We start from the raw sequence: 27,325 nt of genomic DNA, 5'->3' as shown, positions 1-27,325 counted from the left end.
AAATCTGGTTAAATTGGAGCTGGATCACGCTTTGAAGAGTTGTGAACTTTACTAGAAGAACAAAAGACTCAAAGTTGTAAGTCATGATATTGGAAATGGATAGTCAACGTTCACACCTTCCAAAGGAAAGGAAATAGATCTTAATCACACAGTCTCACAATGTTCCTTCCATGATAGGAAAATGCTCTAAAATACTATTGCTGTGGTAATTGACTCATTGCAAAATTCAGCTGGTTTTATAAACAAGACTACGCATCTTAGTCTTGATGCTTACCTGGTGCTTTCCCGCACTTACCCAAATTAGGAAATATTTGGGAGAAATCATGCAGTTCAGAAATAATGAGCCCCACTGACTTATTTTCTATTTTGCCCTCGTTTCCCATAGTATTTGTAATGAATTTTAATAACAAAACAAGTTGCAGGGGGAAAATGTTTTTTTAAATAGAGAAAGTTATCACAGTTGCGATACAACGATACGATTTACGAAGTCAAATATCAAAACACACCAATTCGATGCTGAAACATGATGATGGTTTCCACCGTTCGTCTTACCGCTCGGCCCACTCGCGAACGCGCGGGAAAAGGCTCTCCCGAAGCGACCCGTAAGCGACTCCCAGCGCAAGTCTAAACGTCTATAGCCACTGCCGGGTGGCACCAGCATGACTTCAGCAAGCTTCGCTCATTAAAAGAGGCGCTTTTGCGCAGGCGCAGTAGTCCCTCTTTCTCTCTAGGTGGCGGAAGTGGAGATCCTGACGTGCCCGCCATGAGTAGAGTGGCGGCGGTCGCAGGTCTGGTGGGCTACAGCAGCTCCGACTCGGAAGATGAGAGCGCATCCCCGGGAGCGCAAGGGGAAGGCGGCGAGGCCGGCGGCGCAAGCTCGGTGGAGGGACGTCAAGGCCGCCGCTCTCCCGGCGACAGGTGGGCGTATAAGTTCAACACAGAAAGCCCCCCTTCCCTTTCAGCCGAAAAAGACACGCAGAAAAGGAAGGCGGAGTGGGGAGGGAAAAGGAAAAAGGCAAACTCGGGCACCAGTTCTTAAATATTTTTTGTAAACTGCTTTTAGGTTGTTGTTTTCCCCCCTACAATCGAGCAGTGTATAACTTTTAAGAAATAAATAAATAAAATGGCAGGTTCTTGTAAGGACCATCTAGATTGGAAACAATTCAGAGGCAGCAGGAACGGTTGGGCTGGGTCCTGCTTTCTTTCTCTCTCCCCCTGCCACCCCAGGTTGCTAGACTGGTTTGTGCTGCTGTTGCCCCTTCTTCCTCCTCCCGGCACCTTTCGGTAGATACCTCCCAACAGTTCCATGCACTTCCTGGTGCAATTGGTGCCAACTGCTGTCCTTTAAAGCACCTCAGTTTGGTGTCTGCTCCTCAGTGCCGCCCCTTAGGGTCTCAAGGCAAGGTCTGAGCCTTGCTGCTTTGGGGCCCTTTTGGCAGGAGAAAGCACCAGCTGAGCCAGGGGTCCTCTGCAGAAGCCCCAGCAACTCTGAGGTACCGCCATTCCTTATTCTGTCCCAAAGCTGAGTGGGTTGGGACACAGCCCCATCCTGCTACCCACCAGAGTTTCCCAGAGGTTTGCAACAATTAAAACAATTATTAAAATGTAATTCAGACTGAAATCAACAGCATAGCAATTGAAATAAAGCAGATACAGGGCTGTGGTTAATTCACAAGGCAACAATGTTTTTGCTTCTCCACAAAAAGCAGAGAGTTAAGTATTTAGTTACAGTACTTTCCCTAGAGCAGGAAAAACCCAATTCTAGATACAAATTTGATGTAGGGAGGTGGTCATCTGAAATATTTTTCTGCCCAGTTTTCCTCAAACCTCACTCTTTCTGGGCATGATGGGTTGCTCTGTTTCTCCATGCATTGCAGAGCCATTAGTATCCAGTCACTCAACTTATTTTTGCACTCATCTGAGTGCTGAAGTTGTGGGTAGGGCATGGACTGAAAAACGTGTGCAGTGTCCAGGGGCCAAGAGTCATTTGGCCTGTTTTGCTCCAAATGAAGAGGAGTATTAAAAGGGCTGGGAATTCTCTTTTCTCCCTCTGCCTTGCAGCTCAACAGCTCCTCGCCTTCCTGTGCCAGACAGCGTGCTAAGTATGTTCAGAGATCAGGAGGAGGCAGAGACAGTGGTGGACGACAGCAGCAAGCATGGAGGCCGCCTGAGGACCTTTCCCCATGAGCGAGGCAACTGGGCAACACATGTCTACGTGCCTTGTGAGTGCCCTTCTGCTCTTTGTCCTCTTCTCCGACCCCAGTGTTCCTAGGAAGTCAAACTCTGGAAACACACATCTTTGGGATTCAGCCAGAAATGGTAACTTTTCTCCAAGGAGCAGAGCCCTTCCAGCTGTTTTATCTGTATAGCAGAGAAGTGCCATTCCAATGGGCAAAAGGAGGGAGGTGCCCACAGAGCCACAGTGGCTGACCAGACATCCTTAATAGAACTGTGCTTACTGACACAGAATCATAGAATTGTAGGGTTGGAGGAGACTCAAAGGGTCATCTAATCCAACCCCTGTCAGATGGCCATCCAATCTCTGTTTAAAGACCACAAGTGAAGGACAGTCCACCACCTTCCTAGAGAGTTTGTTCTCCAGTCAAACATCTCTTACAGTCAGAAAGTTCTTCCTGATGTTTAGTTGGAATCTCCTTTCTTTTGTCATTTAAATCCATTGGTTCGGGCCCTCCTCTCTGGAGCAGCAGAAAACGAGCTTGCTCCATTTTCCATAGGACAGCCCTTTAGATATTTGAAGGTGGCTATGGCGCTGTGGGTTAAACCACTGAGCCTTGTTCCTGCCAACCTAGCAGTTCGAAAGCACATCAAAGTGCAAGTAGATAAATAGGTACCGCTCTGGCAGGAAGGCAAACGGCGTTTCCCTGCGCTGCTCTTGTTCGCCAGAAGCGGCTTAGTCATGCTGGCCACATGACCCGGAAGCTTTATGCCAGCTCCCTCAGCCAGTAAAGTGAGATGAGCACCGCAATCCCAGAGTTGGTCACGACTGGACCTAATGGTCAGGGGTCCCTTTACCTTTATCATCTCTCAATCTTTTCTCCAGGCTAAACAAGTCTAAGAGGATAGCTCTTTTCAAACACCTCAATAGAATGCCACAACTGATGTAGAAGGTCCCTGGTTCAATCACCAGCATCTCCTGGTAGGAATGAGCCACTTTCAGTGTAGACAATACTGATCCAGATGGGCTAGTGGTCTGACTCTGTATAAGGCAGCTTCCTTTGTTCCTATTCATAATATGAAGTGGGAGGAGGGAAACCAGATCAGAAGCACCACAGATCATTTAACTACAACAAAGTGTTGCGGTGTAAAGCACTGCTCCAGATATGATCTTGTCCACTCCTATGTCTGCCTCATAGGGACATCACCACCACACACACCTACCTTTCATTAGAACTGACCAACATTCCCCCAGTTACATGGGTGACCCTGAGTCTTGGCAGGAGGCTTAAGCCATATCTATGACACCACACCCTGGGTTTGGCTACAGGCATATCTGCAGTGCCTTTCCAAAACCACCATGGAGCTTTTTCACAGACACCTGTGAGCATGCAGCTCTTCCCTTTTCTGCACAAAAAACCCCATCACTTTCCCCCTACCCCAAAGCTCCTGGAAGCTGCCAGTTTGCTACCTTCCTCCCCACCAACAAAGCACACCTCAAATCATTCCACAGCAAGTGGGCAGTAGCAAATGAGCAGCAAGTGTTGAGGGAGGCCCAGATGCAGACCTCACCTACTCACTCCGTGGGGTCTCTGCTTCTTGCCTTGTTCTCTCCCAAACCAGAACACCAGCTCAATCACACTCTCCAGCTCTTTGTGCTCTCCCCCACCCAATATACAGAATAATGCTCTGCTTCCTCCAGTAGCAGAGGTAATATAGAGCCATCATGGGGTAGACAAAGAGCATCTTTCTCTACCCATCCACAGGTACTGGTTGGTAGTGGCTGTAGGGTAGAGGAGGCCATTGTAATCCACGTTTTACAGAAGAGATTTGAGGCATGGAAAGTATGACTTACTACCAAGTTGCCACCGCAGCTTAGCAGAGATGGACCCATGCACCCACCTGCTCCAATCCTCCACTGTTGTTCTACCGTTCCGTACAGATGAGGCTCAGGAGGACTTCCTCGACCTGCTCCAGCTCCTCCTCCTGCGTGCACGTGCATCCGTGCCATCATTGACGGCTATGGCAGAGTTCCACATCAGCCTTTCTCAGGGTGTGATCCTGCGCCACCACTGGATAAGCCCTGTTGTCCAGTCCCTCAAGGAACACCTGGCTTCCTTCCCCAGGTAAGATGCTTTGGACCCTTAGACCACACCTTCCTCTTGCACTTTGGGCACCACCTCCCCTTGACCCAGCGCATATTCTTAATCCGCACTTCTTCTGTGAGGAGGCAGACAGGGCATTATTGACCCACACCTCTCCCTGTTCACCCCAGAATCATGATGTAGAATGACTCGTGGAACTCACCCACCCTTCCACGTGGTTACTAAATCAGCTGACCTTATTCCACTTGAAAATTTGTGTGCAGTTTTTATACTTTAGAGCAGTCTTTGCTACAGCTTGGTGCCCTCTATATATTCTGGCACTGCCTGGGGCTGATGGGAGTTGTAGTCCAAAACATCTGAATGGCTGTGGCAAGAGCTGTTTTAGAGAACAGCAGCAAAACCTGGATCAGTAAAAGGGAGCAAAGGGAAAGGTAAGTGTGGAGAGCTGTAATTGCTGGAAGAGAGTGACTTAAAGGCTCCAGGGAGGAGCAAATCAGAAAATGCACTCCCCAGCCCCTGGGTTTCAGTATGCCTTACTTCTTCTCCCCTGTCCTCCTTCTCCTCTTCATCTTGCAAAGGAATCAGATGGATTCTTTCCCCATTTCAGGTTCACCTGTAGAGCAGATCGAGTGAAGATTTACACCAATGATCCCAAAAGCAGGTGAGTGAATGGCACTGAGGTTATTCCTCAGAGAGCAATAGGCTGCTTTGCATCATGTCCTCAGGCTGAAATTGCCAACCATCCTGTGGCTTGATTGGCACAAGCAGAATAATCGCACAAGGACAAGGTTGGTAGAGAGGAGGGGGAGGCCAGTGTTTGCCTCAAGTGGGGCAGCATTCTATTAGTGCCCCCTCAGCCCTTTGCCTTCTGGGGCAAAGTGGGCACTCACGTTGAACATTAACATTGAACTGCTCTAAGATTCTGTCATATCTCTCTGCAGGACCTTCATTGGCTTGGAGGTAACTTCTGGGCACTCTCAGCTCTTGGAGTTGGTTTCTGAAGTGGACAGAGTTATGGAGGAATTCAGTCTCCCTTCTTTCTACAAGGTAAGACTTCCACTGTTCTAGGAGGGAGTGGAGTCTGCAGATAGAGGCTGCTGCTGAATGACCACGGCCCTGGAAATAAACAGTTTATTACATTATATATATAATATATATATACAGTTACCAACCGAGTGCCCTCCAAATATTTTGGCCATCAGCCCCAACCAGTATTCCCAAATAAGACTGCAGATCTCATGTGATATGTGTATAAACTAGCTGTGGTAACATAAACTTGTTGAGGAAACCAACCAGCCCACCCAAAGCCTCCCTCTTTGCCCTGGAGTCTAATTTCCATGGAAGATAGAGAAGGGTGCTCAGCTCCTACCAGGAATTCCGGGGTGGTGGCACCTAGCTGGGTTAGTGCAGCTTCTCCAGATTCTTAGCACCTGCTTTTTCCTGGCTTCTGTACAGAATCCCTCATTCCATCTCAGCCTCGCGTGGTGTGTTGGAAACCTTTCTGAAGAACTTGAAAGTTGTCTTCAGGAGTTGCAGGTAACCACCTCGGATGTCATTCACGAGCATAGAGGTTTAAGGAATTAGCTTGCTCAGGGGGCTGAAATAGAGATGTCTGCCTTGGCATTTCTGGAGATACCTTTTCAGTTTGCAGAAGTGCTCAAGGCAACATCTGGTGAGGAAAAGCTTACCTAGGAATTCTTGAGCTTTCCTCAACCTGGAGTTCCACAGAGAAGGTTCTGCAACTATAAAGCTATCTCTACATCTCCCTCTTCTTTAAATCGGCCTTCCCCAACCTTATGTCTTGGACTACAATTCCTGCTGGCTGGGGCTGATGTGAGTGCTGCTCCAAAAAACATCTGGGGAAGGCTGATTTAAATATTGATGGGAGACAGAGCAGGCACACAGGAAGGTTTGTGTAGGAGAATGTGCTCCTTCCTGCACACAGGACCCACACTGTGAAGGGCTCCAAAAGTTAAAACCAGCAGCCTTGAAATGGACCTCAGAACCAATTAGTACAAAAGTAGATGGGCCCAGATGGGAGCACAAAGCCGTAAGAACATTGGAAGAGCTCTGTTGGATCAGGCCAATGGCCAAACTAGTGCAGCATCCTGTTCTCGCAGTGGCCAGCCAGATGTCTCAGTGGGAAACCCTGGAAGCACAAGATCCAAGCACAAGAATGTTCTCCTCTCCTGTGGTTTCCAGAAACTGGTATTCAGAAGTATAAGCCCTCTCCTACCCATATTTGTCACATATTAATACGTCCAGCATGCTGCCTGTTAAATGTTCAGGGGCCAATCAGATTCCTGGGCTCTGCATAATTCCCACCCCTCTCACCTCCTTTGTCTTTTCCAGGAGATTGTGAATAGGTTTGAGGACTCTTCATACCTTGTGCGAATCCCTGGGGCCGAAGTCCGTTGCAAGTCTGGCAAGAAGATCTTCTCCTTCCCTTTACGGTAGGAGCTGGGAGAATAATCCGCAGCAGCCGCCAGCTGAGGATGGACCTTACCTACTTTTTCGCCAGGACACAATGAATGGTCAGAAGCCACAAATGATATTCGTGGCTCAGCAGTAAGATGGTGGTAGCCCCTTGCCCCCACTGCTCATTGTTGAGGGTCTTGCAAGTGATGGGCCTAAGGTGAAGGGTCCAGTGCTACAAAAGAATGCAGAGGATACATTAACAGCCACAGCTTCTTGCCAGGATGATTATTGAGGGAGTTGTGACATGCAAAAGTGCCATTCAGTTTGAGGGCCAGTTGAAAACGATGTGCAGTTTTGAAGTGGACAACAGCTGAGTAGAATCTCTCCTGATCTGGAGGACAACAGAAATTACCCATTAAAAGTTTGAGAGGATTCCTGCCTGCCCTTAAAGCTGATGTCACAAGAGGCATTTTGCTCGAAAGCATCCTTGCTGGTCGGACTGAGCTGTTAGCTAAAAATGAATCAAACGAGAAACAGAAGTACAGATTCCCACCTATATACTGGGGTACGTGGTAGTGCGAGAAGGGGCATCGGGTTTTACCATAGTACAGTGGTGCCTCGCAAGACGAAAAGAATCCATTCCGCGAGTCTCTTCATCTAGCGGTTTTTTCATCTTGCGAAGCAAGCCCATTAGCGGCTTAGCGGATTAGCGCTATTAGTGGCTTAGCGGCTCTTAGCGGATAAGCGGCTTAGTGGCTTAGAAAAAGGGGGGGGAAGGGGGAAAAGGTCGGAAAAACTCGCAAGACATTTTCGTCTTGCAAAGCAAGCCCATAGGGAAATTTGTCTTGCGAAGCACCTCCAAAACGGAAAACCCTTTCGTCTAGCGGGTTTTTTTGTCTTGCGAGGCATTCGTCTTCCGGGGCACCACTGTAGTGTTGTTGTCAATTGGCCAGATAACCACCAGGGGTCAGTGTTGAGTTGGTTTTCCTTACCATCACTTCACAGTCTGCGTCTTAATGGAGGTTTAATTGCCCTGTCTTCCTCCGCATCCCATGCTGGTTGGGGCCGATGGGAATTGTAGTCCTAAATTTCTGGAGGCCACCAGGTTGGTATGGGCTGCATAAAGGGTCTATAAAGGTATCTCTCAGGGAATTCTCAGCTTGCCCAAAAGGCCACCACACCAGAGTTCTGTGGGGTAAAACAGGACAGGTATACCAACTTACAGCTGGTTTAAGAACAGAGTGTAGGAAAAGCAGCCTTGATTTGCGGTAGTGGGGGGTGGGGTGCCAATTGGAGCTGAAAGACGGTATTAAATATTTTTTTATAAGTGTAAATAAATCTGCAAAGGTTTGAATTAAGTTTTGTATTGCTGTTACAATCTGCCTTGGAATTTTCAGTGAGAAACCGTATCAACAGTTTTTAATAAATATAGTTTCCTGTTGTTGGAGCTGCTGTCTATAATGCTCGGGGTAGGCAAATTCCATGCTAGGGATTATTAGGATATGGGCTGAAAATAAGAACATAAGAAGAGCCCTTCTGGATCACGCCAATGGCCCATCTAGTCCTGTTCTCACAGTGGCCAAGCAGATGCCCAACAGGGAGCCTGAAAGCAGGCCCTCAGCACAAGAGCCTTCTCCCCTCAGGTTTCCAGCAACTGGTATTCAGAAGCATTGCTGCCTCAAAGATAGCCAGCATAGTACATGAATCTGTTACATGGGCTACACTTGAATGCTATGTACAGTTCTGGTTGTCATAACTAAAAAAATAAAATTAAAATACATTGTAGAAGGGGTGCAGAAAAATAACCCAAGCAACCAATTAGTTAGAGTACTTTCATAAGGAGGAAAAGCTAAAGGGTTTAAGGTTTTATTTTAGCTGGGAGAGGGGGGCTTGTGCAAGGAAGGGGAATACAATGAAGGTTTATAAAACTATGCAACATATCCAAAAAATATTCTCCCTTATAGTATTATAAGGTGGGCCCACTTAATGAGATAGATTGGCAGTGGATTCAGGACAGATTTAAAGTCTTGCCTCAGCCTTCCCTTACCTAGTGCCCTCAGATGTTTTGGACTACAATTCCCACAAGCCCCAGCCAGCATAGCTAATGGGAGTTGTAGTCCAAAACATCCAGAGGGCACCAGGCTAAAGAAGGCTGTACCACTACGTACAATACATAGTTTATAGAGTTTGCTCCCACGAGTTGTAATAATGGGGCTGTAAAGGAGCATTTAACAAATATTTGGACAGCAATTGATAAAGCTGCTTCATTATTATTCATTTATGAACCACCTTTTTCATCTGCACATGTATCAAAGCAATTGAGAAAAACACACACATTAAAAATGCTTTTAAAAAGTTTTTTAAAACAGTACAAAAATAAAATACAAAATGAGCACCTAAGACTCTTCTCCTCCAGCTGGAAAAGCTTGTCAAAACAGAAGATTCCTTCAGTTGTTTCCAGAAGCACAGAAGTGAGCGCCTGTTGTATCTCGACAGGAATGCTGTTGCATAAAACAGGTGCAGCCAGGCTGAGAGCCCTGCTCCAAACCACTATGCAGTGGACTTCTGATGTTTGGGGGGCTTGAAAGGAGAAGCTCTCCTCCAGACCACAGTGACCCACCAGGCATATAAGAGGCAAGGCAGTTCTCTCAAGTGTCAATTGAGGCTAATAACCTACCCAGCTCAGTATTGTCTATAGGCCACTGACTCTCTGGGGCTTCAGTCAGGAGTGTTACCTAGCCCACCTAGAGATGCAAGAGTGGAACCTGGCCTTTTCTACAAGTAGAGCATCAACTTTGTCCCTGAGCTATGCCCTCCTCCTTGCTATGGGTATGTGCTGAAGGTCCGGCGTCACAGGAAGAGTTCCTCTGAATACACGTTGCGAGAAGCAGCTGTCATCTTCTGTGTCCTGCTTATTGGTTGCCTGGAAACACCTCTATGAGAAAAAGATGGTGCCGACCTTAATGCACTTCTGGTCAGATTGTGTTAGGGATGCCATCTCTTTTGGCAGAAAATGCAATAAACCAAAGCCAAAGCTGATTCCCAATTGATAAAAACAAGAATACCTAATTTTGTCACCCAACCGAGAAAGGTTCTTAACTATGCACTGACAGTTGCTTCTGAACTCTTGTTTACCAGGGAAGAGGCAAAGTCCTGATCAACGTCACAAAGTAAGCAAAAGGGCAGGAGTTAAAATACGAATTCAATTTGCACTGGGAGTTGCTCTTGCCAGGCCAGTTCTATTGCCCACTGTGGCCCTTCTCCACCAATCATCGTTTAGGAATAGCCTCTGCCAACCTGGCACCCTCCAGAAGTTATGGACTGCTGATGGGAATTGTAGTCCATCTGGAGGTTACCAGGTTGGCAAAGGCCAAACCTTTTCTGCAAGTTATTCGGTTTTGCATTGAACAGAATTTCCTAGCTGTTCTTAATAACAGCCCATATCCTCTTCTCTGTTTGGAAGAAATCTCACTCTCTTCAGTGAAATTTTACTTCTGAACTGGTGTCTAATTAAGGCCACAGTTGCTGAGCAGCCAAATATTAAAAGGTAAAGGGACCCCTGACCATTAGGTCCAGTTGTGGCCGACTCTGGGGTTGTGGCGCTCATCTCGCTTTATTGGCCCAGGGAACTGGGAAGGTGCTAACTGGCAACAAATCCACAACTTATGGATTACCCTGGTCCTGGTGAGACTGGGTAGAAAAGTGCCAAAACCAGACAGGGAGCTTTTTGGGATGGGTGGCGGATGCTTTTCTAGCCTTTAAGCTGCTCCACATTCAAGGTGAACTTGTGCAATTTCAAGAGTGGGGTGGGGCAGGTGAAGAGAAGCTGTTTTGAATGTAGAACATGAAAGTTGCTAAGGCAGTAATTCTTTGCACGCTTCCTTGGAAGTGAGCCCTTTTGGACTCAGCAGGCTTTACCCTCTGAGTAAACATGGTTAGGCTGGGCATTGCACCTGTCGCTTCTGCCCTTGCCTTTTGAGGGAAAGTTTCATTATAACAATATAAATAAATGATTCCATAGAACGGTGCTGAGTGTAAGTCTTGACATCTAAATAGCGATAACTTTGATCAAGTGCGGGGAAATATCTTAGAATCATAGAATGGTTGAATTGGAAGGGACCCCGCGGGTCATTTAGTCCAAGGCAGGAATATGCTACTGTCCCATACGGGGATCGAACTTGCAACCTTCGCGTTATCAGCACCATGTGCTCACCAAGTGAGCTATCCTCTGCTCGTCTCAGTCCTCCCGCCGCTTCCGAGGCTTTTGGGACCCTGCCGAATCCTAAGTAAGCAAACGCACAGGGACCCCGCCTCCCATGCCTGAAACAGCTCCAAGCGTGGACTGGGAGCCCAGACGGCCAAGCCGCCGCCTCGTTCCGGTTTGAGCCTGGAGGCGTGGGGCTGCTTAGCTGCCCGTCCCTCGGGGGCCTTCCGGACTGGCTCCTGGGCTTGAGGGGCGGTCAGTGAGTCGGCTGGCCGTTAGGCGGCGGCCGCCACAAGCCCAGCCCAGCGCAGGGCGCGACGGGGCGGGCGGGCGGCGCTTGGAGCATTCCGCTGAGCCAGCCGGGCGAGGGAGCGGCGAGCAGACGGGACGGGCGCAGCGCCGAGGCTGGAGCGCCAGCCCGCCACACAAAGGCGATGGCCGAGGCGCGGCGGCGACGGCGACAACAGCAGAGGCGGGCGGGAGACAAGTAGCGAAGGGGGCCTGGCTAGGCCCGGGGCGAGGACGGCGGCGGCGGCTCGTGCTGTGGACCGAGAGAGGAGCGTCCAGTATGGGAGGCGGAGGCTGCCCGCAGCCCTCGCTGCTGCTGCTGCTGCTGCTGGGGGTTCTGCTGCTGCTGCTGCGGGCCTCGGCGGGGCCGGTCCCGGGCGAAGTGGACGCCGAGGTAGGTCCCCCGCTCTGCTGCGCTTCTTGTTGCGTCTTGGCCAGGCAGGCCGCCCGGGCAAGGTCTCCCGCCTGCCCGCCGGCCGAACAAAAGAGCGGCGCTCCGGGGGGAAGGGGCGGACTGGGCCCGCGGGAGGCGTCCAGGAGGTGGCGGCGGCAGCCCCCCTGCCTTGCGCTCTCCAGACGGCCACCTGCGCCCCGGGCACCAGCCTGGAGAGCGCAGGTAGTCGGTGGGGCAACGTCGCATCGCGCCACGTGGGGGCCCCAGGCTGCTCCCGCCCCACTGCCCGGGTACAAATAGGGGGAAAGCGAGTCTGGCCTTGGAACAAGCAACTCGTGGGAAGAGGAGCGCTCAGTTCTTCTTCTTGTCTGTTTCGGCTTGGGGCTTGATGGCCTGACAGGTGCCCAGCTATGCCCAAATTATGTGGGGTTGAGGGGTGCTGGGGTCGCCTTTTATTTTGCTCTTAAGCTTTGGAGAGCTTTGATCCAAGACTGGAAGAGGGAGCTTTCTTGGCAAAGTCCAAGTGTAAAGGGCAGAGGAGAGCCCTGGGTTCTAGATCAACTCAGGACCCAGGCCCTGCTTTGGCTGGGCTGCCACCGTCTTCCGGACAGCCTTTGCCAAGTTGGTACCATCCTGATGCTTTGGGCTGCAGCCCCAGCCAGCACAGGCAAAGGTCGGGGATGGTGGCAATTGTGATCCAAAATATCTGGTGGGCACCAGGTTGGTGAAGGCTGCTGGGAACCTCAACATGACCTCTGCTTTCCAGAATGACTGTTCACAAAAAAGGGGGGGGGAGGATACCAAAGGGGTTCTTGTCAAAAGATTGCAAACTTCTCATCCTGGTTAGTTTTGTCCTCACCCACCTGGACATGAGTGGCAGAGGTTGGCAGCCCCAGGACCTGGGCTAGAGCAGCAAGGACAGGTGAATGCCTGCAGTGGCACCACCCAGCACAGTCAGGAAAGTGCAGGGAAGCCCAAAACACCTTCCTGGGGGGAATTAAATAGGGGGTGGGAAGAGCTTTGGGCTGCAGCTCTAAAAACAGGCACAGTTGGCAGCAGATGCCCTTGAATCAGTGGCTGGGAGGACCTCCTGTCTCAGAGGAGATGTGCATCAGGGAGCCCAGTGGTCTATGTGTTCACAGGCTGCTGCAGCAACAGCACACACACCTGCCATGAGTAGTTGTGGTGTCTGTGTTTGCATTTAGTGAGGTGGTGAAGCATTTTCAGCAGAGCCTTCTCTTGCTAAGTTACAACTTGCATGTTATCAGTGCCAAGACCGGATTTCTATTCTAATAATTCAATTGGATTTTTTAAAAATGCTGTCTTCACAACCTGTGAGAGCAATACAAGCCAAGGTCTTCTCTCCGCCCCCCCCCCCACCAGAGGTGAGAGAACTTTGCAGGAGGCTTTGGGTATGTTAGAGAGCAGCTGGCTCAGTAATAAGGAAGTAGTTGCTTTCCTGCAAGGCAAAATGTACAGAGACGTGAGTGAGAACTTAGGCTGACTTTGAAGGAATGGTGCAAGGCGGCAAATGTGAAGTCTGCCTATGCCAACCTGGTGCCCTGCAGCTCCCATCAGCATGGTGTGTTGGGTGGGGCTGATGGGAGTTGTAGTCAGTCCAGCAACATCTTGAGGGCACAGGTTGGGGGTCGCTGTATTGTCTTAAAAGGGCAAGTTTCCCAAAATTTATTGTCACTGGACATGGGGAGGTCACAGAGTTTGAAAGAATCTTGGTCTCGGCACTGATGGGGACGGTGCAGCTTGAGGGAAACTTGGATTAGCAAGGCTCTTGGGCTCATTGTCAAGGAAACAATGCTTTAAACAGGCATAGGCAAACTCTGCCCTCCAGATGTTTTGGGACTACAACTCCCGTCATCCCTAGCTAACAGGACCAGTGGTCAGGAATGATGGGAGTTGTAGTCCTAAAGCTTCTGGAGTGCAGTGTTTGCCTATGCCTGGCTTAAAACCATATTTTGCTGGCATCTTACATCAGTTTAATTGCCTTGCCTCTCCTGGTCATCTTCACAGACTTGCTGATTTGTTGGACAAGGAAAGGGCACATACTCCCACCTTGATAGCCCTCTCTGTGGTGTAGTGGTTAGAGTGTCAGACTAGGACCTGAGAGTCCAGGGTTCAAATCCCACTCAGATGTGAAGTCACTTGGTGACCTTGCCTCTCAGCCTAACCTATCTCACAGGGTTGTTGTGATGGTTAAATGAGATGGGGGAAGAACCATGTACGCCAGCTTCAGCTCCTTGGAGAAGAAGGTGGGATATAAATGTAATTAAATAAATGGTGGAATTGCCCTAAAGTGACAATTTTCAGGAGTCACGGGTTGAAGAAGTCCAATATATTACTCACCAAGAAACACTAGCAATTCCCACCCGGGTGATTTTGAACATCTGGGATAGCTGAAATTTGGATTATAAAAATAATATGCTACTTGCTAATGGCAGCAACTAACCATCACACACTTTGGAAAGTACACAGATAAACCGACGGTGGAAATTTGGTATGTAAACTTCATCTGCACAAAGGGCTGTCAAGAAAAGGGTCTTTTACCCAGTCTCATTTGACTTTATTAAATATATAAATTATAGAGCAGAGGAAACAAATATACCAGCAGAAACATGCAAATTTATGGAGCCTGTGATAGCTAAAAGACATGACAATGGAGATCAGTGACCAGGATCTTGGGAACTCTGTGTTGTACACTGTAGACTTGTAGAGCTCTTGTTTAATATTTTATTTATTTTTACTTACCCTTGTTGTAATTCTGGAGATTTCTTTCATGCAGTTGTTATTGGCAAATTGTAGCCTTGTCTTTACAAAATTAGTAATGATTAATCTTAAAAAGTGAATTAATCTTAATTCACGTTTTTTTTCTCGTGCTTCTCATGTATGACTAATACTAAATGGATTCTGTTATTGTTTGGTTGTTTTCTTTGTATGATTGTTATTAATATATTTATTCTGCATTATTGATAGTAAAGCATATTTTAAAAACCCAGTTTAACTAGGGATGATGGGGGACCAAGTCAAGGAATGGGGGTCCTCCACATGTAACAAGGCGTCTGCTGCACTACTTCCAACCTGATGAAAATCTGTTGTCTGCCTCCACCTTATGATTCTGTGCTTCAGAGTGTGCGGGTCAACAAGACTACCAGCTGCTCATTCACTAGACAATTGTCCTATTCAGGAGTTGGCTGAGAAGCCGACCCACTCACAAGATTTGTTGCTAGCTGGAACGTCCCACATGGAATAAGGGCACCTCAGACTGAGCTGATCTGTCCAGGGGTGGGGATCTGCCTCTTGGGCCAAATTGGACAGGTGGGCAGGGCCACACCCTGCCAATCACACAATGCCATTATGGTGCTTAATAGTCTTGCCTTTTGCAAAAGGGCTATGTGAAGCAGCTCTGGTAGCTAGAGGGGGGAGGCCGGAGCTGTCTGAAAGGGGCTTTCCCTTTGCAAAGGTGTCATTTGGAGCAGTGGGTGGGTGTCAGCAGGGTATGGGGGAGTTCCACACAATTCCACAAGTACCACCACCAACCCTTTTCAAGTAGAAGGACAAAGGGCTTTATTCCTAGCTCATCAGATGATGAACAGGGATTAAATCCTGATACCTAGGCTGCAAAATCCTGTTCTTAGATGAGGCAGGATTTTACCCTGTCCTCCTGCCCATCAGCTGACACCACTAATGGGGAAAATGGCTTCGTGGGCCAAAATTGGCCTGCAGGCTAAAGGCCATTCCTGTTTCATGAATAGTCTTGGTTGCCAGCCTGAGAAATGTGTTCATGCAGCAGGGCCTTCTCCCTTCAATTTCTAGTCTGAAAATGGGGGCCACCACCTAATAACGGCTACATATTAATTTGTAGAAAGTTTGCCAGTGTGACAGTAGGGCTTAAACTGGAGGTCCAGGGTTTTAACTCTTGCATGGGCACACAGGAAGGGTTCTTTTATTTTATTTTAAGGAATTGTCTGACACAAAATACATTGAAAGTTGCTTTACTTTTGGAGTGCTTGACAATACCCCACATAAGGAAGGCTTAGGCGTTATAAAGCAGAAAGGAAATATTCCAGCTGTGTGATTGCAGGTGGTGTGGCTTTCTGCACACTGATGACAGGGCTCCTCTTCACTTGCAGGGCTGGTTACAGTTCTATGGCTACCTTCCGCAGTCGAACCGCCAGATGTCCACCCTGCGCTCAGCTCAGACCCTCTCCTCAGCCCTCTCTGAGATGCAGAGCTTCTATGGCATCCCTGTGACAGGCATTCTGGATGAAGAGACAAAAGCGTAAGTTTAGGTCTTCCTCCTGCAGGTCACCTGTGATGGGAAGAGGCATTTCTCCTTCTTGGAGAAGTGAGGCAAGGCAAGGGGAACTCCAGGAGGATACAATGGGTGTTGTGAAGGACACTCCTTCCTGCTGCCAGCTCAGCCCTCTCTTCCACCATCTTTTTGCCACTGATCTTTCTGTTAGATGGGAGTTTCCTCCCTCTCTCCCCATCCTTCCAAGCACCCAGTTGCTCACCTTAGCACTTTGCAAGAGCAAGGCAAGTGGAGATGGGGGCGACTTCCTTCAGCTTTTAATGTGGGAATTCCTGAATTCATATCTGCAAGAGAATCACTTTTGAGCAAGTGGACATGGGTGCTGGCTCTTGGTGTCCTGTGTAACAAGGCTTGACTGTCGCTTGCAGGTGGATGAAGCGGCCCCGCTGCGGTGTCGCCGACAAGATTGGGGCTCAAGTCAAGGCCAACATGCGGCGGAAACGCTATGCACTGACTGGGCGGAGGTGGAGCCAGGCTCACCTGAGCTTCAGGTACGTTCCACAGCTGCTGAGGCATGAAGCAGGACTGTTTGGGGAAGGAACCTTTGGTGGGGGGCAGGAACTGGCTGTAGAGTTGACAGAAGCATGAAGACTTTGCAAATGTCTTTGTGCTTTAAAATGTGCATGATGCAATTTTGCAGAAATACGCTTGATAATCATCTTTAGATTGCAGAGTCTGGAGTTACAGAATTCAAAACGCTTTGAGAAACAAAGGAGAGATGGGCAGCATTAGGAGGGGCAAAGTGGAAGATGGGGAGGGAGCATAATTCAGAGGCCCCACCCCTTGCTGACTTTTCTACGCCGCCATAAAGACTAGCAATATCTCTGAAGAACAGGAAGCTGAAGTTAGCCTAGGAAGTTTTACCTTGCATTTTGCACTGGGTACTGCATGGCATTCATATGGATTATGCTGCGAGTGGACAGAGAGTTCCCTCATTTGGTCCCTGCTGCTTTTCCAGAGATGCCTAGAATATCTGGGTCTGGATCCTGCAGGAGGGGGGCGGAAAGCATTCTCCCTATAGATTGTCTAGGACATTAAAGGCTGACCAGTTTTTTGTGACCTGAGCCTCTGTAGGAAACAGCCTGCCTTGTCAGCTGTGCCACATACGCTGGGCACGAAGGTGGTGGTGGCAGCAGTGATATATAAACCCACATGTGGGTTGAGGTAGAGTGGAGGAAAAAAAAACCCCAGGTGAGACCTCGAGATCAAATGCAAAGTTGCCTCTTCTTAGCAAAAGGGTGACCTGCCCAGATGTGCACTCAACACACCCTCTCCTCCTCTGCCTGCTTGCGTTTTCTGGAGCACCAAAGCCTCGGCAATCACAATTTGAAACAGGGGCCAGTTGCTTCTGTGAGCAGGGCAGTCCACTCTCCATTCATTCTTGCTGTAAGCCTCTGTGAAATTCATCTGCCAGTCTTTGCCTTTCCGCTACACCTGCCTTTCAGTAACTTTTGGCTGGTGTGCCTCTTTGCTGCTGAAGGGCTCCTTGGGACTAAAAGGCACGTGGCGTTGCCGCTGTGGGGAAGACTTGCCTTGCATGGTTCCCGCTTCCAGTAATGCCCATCCTTCTGTGTTCCCAGCATCCAGAACTACACAGAGAAGTTGGGGCTCTATTACTCTTACGATGCCGTCCGCCGAGCCTTCCAGGTGTGGGAACGAGTGACGCCCCTCATCTTCCAGGAGATCCCATACGATGAAATCCGGCACAAGAGGAGGAAGGAAGCAGACATCATGGTGCTCTTTGCCTCTGGATTCCATGGGGACAGCTCCCCCTTTGATGGCACCGGGGGCTTTCTGGCACATGCATACTTCCCGGGTCCCGGTATGGGAGGAGATGCGCACTTTGACTTGGATGAGCCCTGGACCCTTGAGAATGCCGACGTGTCTGGTAAGGAAGAATCTCGGGCCTGAGAAGGATGTAAGGAAGGAGTGCTCTTCTTGCCATGGGCAAAGGGATCTGACGTTGACATTGGCCTGGAAAACCAGGAACCTCAGCTGGGCCCTGCCTAGTAGTTGGCCATGGGTGGGGTTGGCTGGGATTCCTCTTCCACGTCAGCCTAATAAGCAGTGGAATCGAGGGGAAGTGTTTCTTGTCCAGTGCGGAAGTGAGTGGAGCTGGGGAATGATCCTTCCCTGTTGTCAACAGGGAACAACCTCTTCCTGGTGGCCGTCCATGAGCTGGGGCATTCCTTGGGCCTGGAGCATTCCAACAACCCCAGCGCCATCATGGCTCCTTTCTATCAGTGGATGGACACAGAAAACTTCCAGCTGCCAGATGACGACCTTCGTGGCATCCAGCAGCTCTATGGTGAGTGCCAGGCAAACAAGGTGTGTGTGTGTGTGTGTGTGTGTGTGTGTGTTTGTATGTTTCGGGACTGACCATCAGCTGTCATATGCATGTAAACAAGAATGCAAGATTGGCTTGAGCCTTAGACAGATGCTGTGTTATCTTCCCCTTTGTTTGGCAGCTTCTTCATTCATCAGCCAGCCAATATATTAAGCTCTGCAGGGCCAGGCAGTGATCTGAGATTGGGCCTTTTCTGTGGTGGTGCCTTGGCTCTGGAATTCCCTTCCTGCTGAGAAGTGATTGCTGCCATCTTTGGCTAGCTTTTGACATCAGTTAAAAATATGTTTATTTCCCCAGGGCTTTTGGGGGAAGAATTGACCTGACACTGAGCTAGTTGATTGTCTGATGTGACTTCTGTTGGGGGTTCACTTCATGTCAAGTTATAGATTACCTGTGAATTGTGTATTTTGAAATATTTTAACAGTTCTGATTGTGTTTTTATATATTTTAGTACTTTTTTAAAGTCATGCTCAGCTCCTATACCAGATGAAGGGCTGGAAGTTGCAATAAACAAAACCCTCTCCCTCTTTTCTTCCTCCTGCCCCACCAACTCAGGTCCTCCAGGGGGACAGCCTCAGCCCACCAAACCCCTCCCTACTGTGGTACCCAGAAAGCCAGGTCCCAAGCCTCCTAGACCACCCCCTCCTGGCAAACCAGCCCAGCCCCCCAGCCCAGGCAACCCAGACCAGTACGGCCCAAACATCTGCGACGGGGATTTTGATACAGTGACGATGCTCCGTGGGGAGATGTTTGTGTTCAAGGTACCTGTAGCTTCCTCTGTCCTGCCTCCATGGTTTCTCTCCGCAGTTACCAGAGCGATGCTTCAAGATGAGAGTCTGGCTTGTGCAATGGGGTGTTGAGGGGAGCTCAGGAATAACTGGGCCCCGAATTCCAGATTTTGTGACTTGTTCAAGTGTCCTAGACCCCTTCCCTCCTCTTGTCCTAGAGCTGGAGCTCCTAGGCCTGGAGCTCTTGAAGTGGGCAGCAAGCAGTGGGATATGAGCCTCATTTGCCATGATGATGGGTGGCACCTACCTGTGGGCGAACCTGTGAATAGGAGAAGGGTGTGGGTGTCATGCCCTAGGACCAGAATCAGCAGGCCTGAGCTTCCTTTCCCCAGGGCAGGGGGGAGGCTGTAGAAAGTACTTGATTCGCATGCCAGAGGTTCCAGGTTCACTGCTCCTCATTTCCATATGCCTGAAACCTTGGGGATGGACACTGCCAGCCATTTTAGACAGTACTGAGCTGGATGGGCCACTGGGCCTGACTTGGTGTTAAGCAGCTCCCTGTGTTTTTTTATCTAGGGTCGCTGGTTTTGGCGGGTTCGTCATAACCGGGTGCTGGACAACTACCCCATGCCCATTGGGCACTTCTGGAGGGGCCTCCCTGGGAACATCGATGCTGCATATGAGAGGCAAGACGGGCGGTTTGCCTTCTTTAGAGGTGAGAGAAGTTTAAAGCAAAGGCCCCGTAGAGGGTCTCCTGAGTTTTCTGTAGAGACAGGAGAAATGTCCTGTGTGTCTTCTCCTCCCTCTCCTTCCCACTCCAAAGTGCCCCTGTGGGTTTTCCTGACAGACTCCTTTCTCTTCTCCTTGCTGTGGGGCGAGCAGAAGGATGGTGGGCGTTTCATGGGCACCCCTCAGAAAGTCCATGTGTTGTGTTTTACCTCAGGGCCTGGAGTTCAGCCCAAAGAGCTGTTCTTAAAACTCCCTCCTGTGCTCTTTAGGGTGGGTGGGGAAGCTGAGTGTTGTGTTCTGGCCCCCTCTGTATTACCATTATCATCATTCATATAACTAATCACCCACCCTTCAGCCTAAGGTCCCAGGGCAGGTTGCCAGCATTAAAGCACATTATTGAAAAACAGTTTGAAACAACTGACAATTACAGAAATCAGGTTGGTCCAAACGATATGCACTTCAAGTGTGAAAAACCAGGATTAAAAAGTAGCGTAAACAAACAGACGCCTGCACTCAGCACTGAAACCAGCAACCTGACCCACCCACCCCATCCTGCCCCATGCAGATTATTGAGGTGGAATAGGCAGGACTTGATAGATGCCATATGGAGGTGGGGGGGGGGGGTTTCCCCACAAGAAAGACAGGCTTCTTGTGTGCTTCATGGCCCAGCCTCTGCCTAATTTTCTTTTCTGCCCTTCCTCCAGGGGATCAGTACTGGCTTTTCCGTGAGGCAAATTTGGAAGCGGGTTACCCGCAACCCCTGACCAGCTACGGACAGGGCATTCCTTACGACAAGATGGACGCAGCCATCTGGTGGGAGCCTACAGGGCACACCTTCTTCTTCAGAGGGGACAGGTGGGTAGCTGGCATGTGAAAGGCGGCAGCAGGGCTTTTTCCCCAGCCAGAACTCACCAGAACTCAGTTCCGGCACCTCTCAGCCCAGCACCGTTGTCATTATAAGAGAACAAGGGAGGCATTCTTGGTGAGTTTTTCTAATAGCACTTGGTGGCAGGATCTTCAGATGGCTGGAGAATCCCTAGATTTTTGCCTCCTAACCTTCCCAGGGGTTGAGGAATTTACCAAAGGTGTGGGCAGGGTCTGTAAAGAGGTCTCCAATTCAGGGACAACGTTCCCCCCCTGCCCTTTAAGACTAGCACTTGATAAAGAAGTATGGACGGTGAATGGTGAAAGAAGGGCCAGTGATTCACATTTCTGCATTGCAGGGGGGGGGGTTGGACTAGATGATCCTCAGGGGTCCAACTCTATGATTCTATGATGCTAGGTACTGGCGCTTTGATGAGGAGAGCCATTCTGTGGATCCAGGATACCCAAGGAAGATCAGCGTATGGGCCGGAATCCCTCATGCCCCCAAGGGAGCCTTCTTAAGTTCTGATGCCAGTAAGTAGAAAAGGATTCTGACCTGGCAAGACAAATGTGGACTCTTGGTATAGCGAGCAGAGTAGCAGCTTGAGGAGCAGGTTGCTTAAGTTATGAACGCTAATAATGAATATTTCGTTAGTGCTGTTGGAAGCAGGAGACCAGAGAGGAGAAAGACGGGCATTAGGTCACAGGATATCGGGGACTACAATTCCCATCAGCTCATGTTCAGGAATGATGGGAATTGTGGTGCCCTTTACAGATTTGCGATCCTTGCATTAGATGTTACAGGGAAGAGCAAAGCTTGTTCTTCCATCTGGGCTGAAGATGATGCTGAAAAGAGACCCACATCTAAACCCTTTGTGAGGAAGGGGGGAGAAGAAAGAGATCCGCAAAATAACTTTTTTTGTAAACCACTTTCAGGTTTTCTTACAGTCAAGGAGTATATAAACGTTGTTAAAATAAAAGAACTTTTTAGAGCTACCTGCTAAACTAAAAACTAGCAAGTTGGCATTCAAATGTGGAAATGCCAGTCTTGTAGCAACAATATGCAGCTTGTTGAGGTCTGCTTCCTTACTCCATGGGAGGATAGTTGATAACCCTATTTGCAGGTCACCCAGTAAGTCATGCCTCTGAAGGAGCCTTTCACTCCTCCTTACTCTCACGCAGAGCGAGGAACGAGACATCATCGCCGGCTTCACATCATGTTTCAATTAGGGATTGTGGTTTTTTCTGCTCCCGAGAAACCACGGCCAGTTAACCAAGAAGAAAACTTGGCTTCAGATTGTGGTTTGTTGGGCGTGAAACAAAACTCATGATCCTTGTTCGAAGCCGGGGGGGCAGGGGGGCTTCTTTCCTCTTTGTGTAACCTGAGAGGAGGAAAAGAACAGGTCCTCTCAGGTGTATCCTTGGTGAGCCAAATTACTTTTGATTTCTTTTTGCTGCCATTGCCCAAACTGGGAGTTTTGGGAAGCTAGAACAATTTGCTTAGGGAGAGGGCACAGATCAGGCCCCCTAAGTTGGAATAAGCTACCCTACACTCCATGATTTAGCTGTGGTTTACTATGAGGTGTGAACTGAGTCAGTGTAAAGCCAGCTCCTTAAAAATGACCCAAGGAGTTCTTGAGAGCTACTGGCCCATCTGCTTGAATTATGTCCCCCATGTGGACTGTAAAGCATGATCACAGCAGCAAAGCTCTGCTGAGGAATGAATGAATTGTTTTTTTCACCATGGAGCTAACTGAACAGTAAAGTCCTGCAAGAATCTGTATTAGGACCAATAGGGTTAAATATATTTATTGATAATCCAGAGTCAGGGAATGATACGGTGATTTAGTTCGCAAAGGGCTTCAAATAATTCATAACAGTGGAAGCCAATGCTTAATGATACAAGCAGCTAAGAATACACCAGAATATCATTATTTATTTATTTTCTTTCATTCATTTAAAAGCATTTTATATACAACTTGATATTTCAAAAATATCTAGGTGGTTTTATAGTCTAAAAATAAACAATATATCACAAAAACAAAACCGGTTAGAGAGTAATATAAATACGTATAAAGTCAATATAAAAGTGGATTAAGCAGGAATTCGGAAAAAGCAAACACATAAAGCAGATCTTAAGAGTCAGAGAAAGCCTGGGCAAAAAGAGAACATGAAAAAGCTGTGAGCCATGGAAAGGGACCCCAACTAACAGTGCCTACCACCTCCTGTTTTCCAGCCTACACTTACTTCTACAAAGGCAGAATGTACTGGAAGTTTGACAATGAGCGGCTGAAAACAGAACCCGGGTACCCCAAGTCGATCCTGCGGGACTTCATGGGATGCCACGACGAGGTGGCAACAAACCCCGACCCTGGTCGCAGGTGGCCTGATGTGGGCAAGCCTCCCTCCCGCCCCGATGGCCCGGAGCAGGACAAGGAAGAGGAGGTGGTGGTGGATGAGGAAGACAATGTCATGGACACTCACCCTGCAGAGAAGGACAAGGAAGCCGAAGCTGAGGACGATTATAGTGATGGCGTGGGAGGCGGCCGGGAGCAGGGTCCTGGCCATGGCAGCGATGTGGACATCGTGGTGCACATTAACGATTACCCCCTGACCATGAGCATCATCATGGTGACGCTGCTGCTCCTGCTCCTGCTCTGCATCCTGGGCCTCGTCTACGTCATTGTGCAGCTGCAGCGGAAGGGCACCCCACGCATGCTGCTCTACTGCAAGCGCTCCCTGCAGGACTGGGTCTGAAGCCACAGCTGACCTGGCTGCTGCTACTGCTGCTGCTGCTTCCGCACCACCTCCAAGCTCCATCAAGAGCTTTGGAGCACAGGACAGGTGGGGAAACTGCCTTGTCTTCCCCCGGGCATCTCTGGAGGAGAAGCTCTTGAAGTCTCTGGGCTCGTCTGGACCACGGCTCCCAGCAGAGTCTTTTCACAGGAAGGTCCCCCATCCCTACCTTTGTGCCTCAGCCTTGGATACCCCGCCTCCCCCCAGGCATGGGCAGGGGGAGGGTGTGTGACTGACCTCCCCTGTTTGATTGGCCTGCCCGAGTGACGGACAGCCCTTTGGAAAGGGTGCGGCATGTGGCCTTCTCTTAACCTGTGGGTCTCGTCCCCCCCTCGTCTACCTAATACACGCATGGCAGTCCAGGCCTGTTTGCAGTCTGAAGGAGGGGGCCCTGCTTCCCCAATTTGTGTCTGTGCCACCCCTGCTGTGCATGTACTCCAGAAACTGTGACCTGATGCCCCCCGCCCCCTTGGGGGTGGGAGAGACACTTCATTGCCTGCCAGGGCAAGTTGCTGAGTCCTCCCCCATCCCCAGCCAATGGGCTGCCCTGGACAGGTTGGTGTGCCCATGGATATCTGCAGATGTGTTCTTCCTTGGGCTCAGTAACCGACATCCTGAAAACCTTGACTTTTATTTTCAAAGGTGCTTCCCATCCCACCCTGCCTCTTCATTTGCAGAGCAAAACGTGGGAAACTTTTCTACTGTAATTGCCAGAGCTACTACTGCTGTGAGGAGATTGCGCAGGAATATTTGGAGAAGGGACTGTTTGGGTGCCCTGTGTGTGTGCATGTCTGTGTGACTGTCTCCTTCCCACTATGTGACTACTGCTCCTTACCTACCTCTCCCCCCGCATTTCCTACTTCTCTTTGTTCCCATTGCCCTGGTCTTTGCTGCATATCTTGGAAGCAGACTCTGCTGGGTGGAATAGCCTTGATGCAGACATAGCCCTGGGGTTTGGGTTCCTGGGCTGCCTTGGAGGCTGTTGGGGGTGTTGTGCTGTAACTGTGAATGAGGAGTGACCACGTGGCTTGATTTCTGAGGCCCCCCTGTATCACTTTGGAGTAGGCGATGATTCAGCTCCTCAGAGGAGGGACCTGAGCTGGTGTAAGGATAACCCCTGGGCTTTGGAAGGCTGAGGACCAGTTTGTCCACGGAATATATCCTCTCTCCCAAGGAAGGTGGAGATGTACACTCACCTTGCGTGAACTGAGTGCATGAGACATTCGCACAGGCAGTTCACCTGAAAAATTGGCCACGGAAATTGCGCAAGTGTGCATTTTCCTGAAAGCGGGAGATGCAAGGAGGATGGCTTTACTAAACCTATGCAGGGTTGCAGAACTCGGCTCAAGGCCATGAGAGATTTATGTTGAGATCAGTTGGGCACTAGGGCTGCTGTCCTAACAGGTTTTGTTCTTTCCAAAGAGACTCTGCAACCACTCCTTGCAACACAGCTATAGTTCCCTTGGTCTCTCAAGATGCACTTCCAAGCAGCCCCAATGTTTGAGGGGGAGCCTGCCCCCTTCCTCTTTGGCCACTCTCTTGCCTCAGAGTTTCTGCCTCCAACTACCAACCGCCTTGCGTTACAACAGGCAAAAGAAGCAAAGTTGCATTGATTTACATAGATTTCTGTGACTTCCAAGTGCCTTCACATAGCATTTTGGGGTGTATTTCTTTGGACTGTAAATAGGAAGGATTCTGTAACCTGTACATGTTATACAAATTAAGCGGGCCTGCTTGTACGATCATTTATTCTGCTTCTGTCAATGGTAATGAGGACCAAAGAGCAAAGAACCCCCTACCCCTTCCCTAATCACTGGAGATCTAATTTAATGGCTCTTTTCCCTTTCTGAGGCTTGTCTAGGTGTTTTCATCTCAGCTTTACAGATATTAATATTTTTATGCTTGAAATTAGCACCATATTGTGGCTTGTCTTCCTGTTCTCTGAATCTCTGAATCCCCCCTCCCTTTCTCATTTGTATTTAAAACATGATTGCCCTCCTCAGTCTTCTCTACAATGACAGGAACACAATCTCCTTGATTCTGAAAAGGGAAACCCCCATGCCAAGGAGTTGCCCCACAGGCCCTGTTCCTGCCCACTGCCCTCCTATAGGCTTTTTAGCCTCTTATCTCTACACTATTTCTCTCTTTAATAATAATTACATGTATTTTTGAAAACCTGGACCTTTGGAAGCAGAATTAATGATCCAGCGTAAGCAATTGCTCATAATTTTGGGGGGTTTTTTGTGGGTGGGTGGGAGTCCACATATAAACCTGGCTGTCTGCATGAAGAAAGCAAAACCACCCCTACTTGGAGAGACCCTCTTCAGCCCCTTGCTCAAGCCTAGCTCAATTTGTCCTGAATATGTTATTTCCAGAAAAGTGAGCTCCAGAACACATCAAATAGTTGTTGTTTAAAAGACACACCATTTTGCCTTTCTTAAGAGCACCCAGGATCTCGTGTTCAGGCCAGGCCTGGCAGCATCTGCTTCTTTCCTCCTGATCCTCACTTGGGGTCCTGGCCCCAACTCTTCCCTCTTCCTCTATTGTTGTTGCAGAAGTCATCCAATATCTAGGTTGAGTGACTTGGCAAAATGAGCCTAATTTTGTGCATACACTGGTGTAAAACTTGCTGCTGTGAGTGTTGACATCTCTGTGGTAGTGGGGGTGGGGGTTGTGGCCTGAACCCAAGCAGTCTCCCCCAGCCCTGCCCTTCATCCAAACCGACTTTCTCTTCCCCCTCCATTCTAAAACCACAACAAGCTGTCTCCTGCTTTTACATTGATGGGAGCAAAGCAGAGTCATGTGCAAAAAGAAGAAGAAGAAGAAGAAGAAGAAGAAAAGAAAAGAAAAGGGGGGCACCAGGTCACAAGTAGAACTTCAGACACGGTTGAACCCCGAAACTTTAAAACAGCAAGAGAAAATGAAACCTCAGCTTTGCTGTGGGGATGAGGGCCAGCCTGCTGTTCTCGGAGCGTGCCTTCGATGGGCCGAATATATTGGTGCATCTCCTAAGTGCAAAGACTGAAAAGCCAATTAATTTTCAATGCTCAGAACTACCAAAAAAAATAAAACATTCACAGCTTGCCAATAAACCACAACATTTGTGCTGACCTTTAGGTTTTGAAGCGTGGAACTCATTTTGCTTCCAAGTGCACTTTCAGCAATTTTCTGTGGTGTCTATTTCTTTTTAAAAGATGTGTTTTCGATAGGATAATGTCTGCCTGTAGCTCTGGGTTTTCCCATTTTGTTCCCAGAATTGCCATTTTAGTTAGGTATCTGTTGTGCATTAATCATTTTGTGGAGATTATAATGCCAAAGGGAATATTCTCTTCCACACCCACCTTGTGTGTCTCCTGCAAAGCCACCAGTGATGCTGATGGCTAAGAATGGGGTGGATGTCTGGGCTCTGGTGCCTGAGATAGGTCTTTTGGGGAACCACACTATTCCTGGGACTGTAATCTGTTTTAGCTGGTTTCAATTTTAAATCACCTGTCCTGGGACCTGCGGGTAAAGGGGTAGCAATAAATCTAATAATAAAAATAACAAAGTATGCTTGCCCTACATGCACTTCCTTGTTGAAAAGGCGGCAGGTTCTTCCACACACATAGACCAGGGGCACTTTGGTCTGCATCTTCCTGCTGTAGAGAAGGCCTTGGTGTTGAGTCCTCTTAGGTAGCAATCCCTGATGGCTCTCACTGGTGGCTTTTGCTCTGCACACACAAAAGCCACTAAGGCAACAGGTGCCAGGTTGCACCTTGCTCCCCTGTGCTGTGCACACACACCACACCCTGGTTGGCTCCTGTCTTCTGCCGACAAGTTTTATACGTGCCGCCTCTACCACTTGTGTTCAGTTGCTGCATAATAAACACTACCCCAGCAGCTGCCAGTGGCCGCTTCTCTTTGTCCACCTCGAGAACAGGGTTCCCTCTGTTGCCTCTGTGTGCATTCAT

At 49.0% G+C, this 27,325-nt stretch overlaps 2 protein-coding genes across 3 annotated transcripts; both read left to right on the top strand.

Annotated features, from left to right (window-relative positions):
- Positions 1–763: 763 nt before the first annotated feature.
- Positions 764–7,187, top strand: USB1 (U6 snRNA biogenesis phosphodiesterase 1; the record flags this gene model as incomplete). Of its 2 annotated transcripts, XM_081870594.1 has the most annotated exons (7): positions 764–918; positions 2,062–2,222; positions 4,118–4,301; positions 4,888–4,941; positions 5,222–5,327; positions 5,736–5,816; positions 6,633–7,187. In XM_081870594.1, the coding sequence occupies 7 exons, from the start codon at positions 764–766 to the stop codon at positions 6,735–6,737; spliced, it is 846 nt and encodes a 281-aa protein (XP_081726720.1). In that variant the 3' UTR covers positions 6,738–7,187. The 2 variants fall into 2 exon arrangements, with proteins under 2 accessions (XP_081726720.1, XP_081726721.1); XM_081870595.1 differs by lacking the exon at positions 5,736–5,816.
- A 4,110-nt stretch (positions 7,188–11,297) lies between these two features.
- Positions 11,298–25,120, top strand: MMP15 (matrix metallopeptidase 15). The gene is made up of 10 exons (XM_081870581.1): positions 11,298–11,584; positions 15,730–15,878; positions 16,280–16,402; positions 17,492–17,799; positions 18,058–18,219; positions 18,814–19,019; positions 19,563–19,701; positions 20,420–20,570; positions 20,998–21,113; positions 22,816–25,120. Exons 1-10 carry the CDS (start codon positions 11,471–11,473, stop codon positions 23,334–23,336), a joined length of 1,989 nt encoding a protein of 662 aa, XP_081726707.1. The 5' UTR covers positions 11,298–11,470; the 3' UTR covers positions 23,337–25,120.
- The last annotated feature ends 2,205 nt before the right edge of the window (positions 25,121–27,325 follow it).

Source organism: Podarcis erhardii, assembly GCF_964252035.2.
Source record: "Podarcis erhardii genome assembly, chromosome: 7".
Lineage (NCBI taxonomy): Eukaryota > Metazoa > Chordata > Lepidosauria > Squamata > Lacertidae > Podarcis > Podarcis erhardii.
Note: the sequence above shows the minus strand (reverse complement) of the source record. Positions and strands in the feature narration are given on the sequence as shown.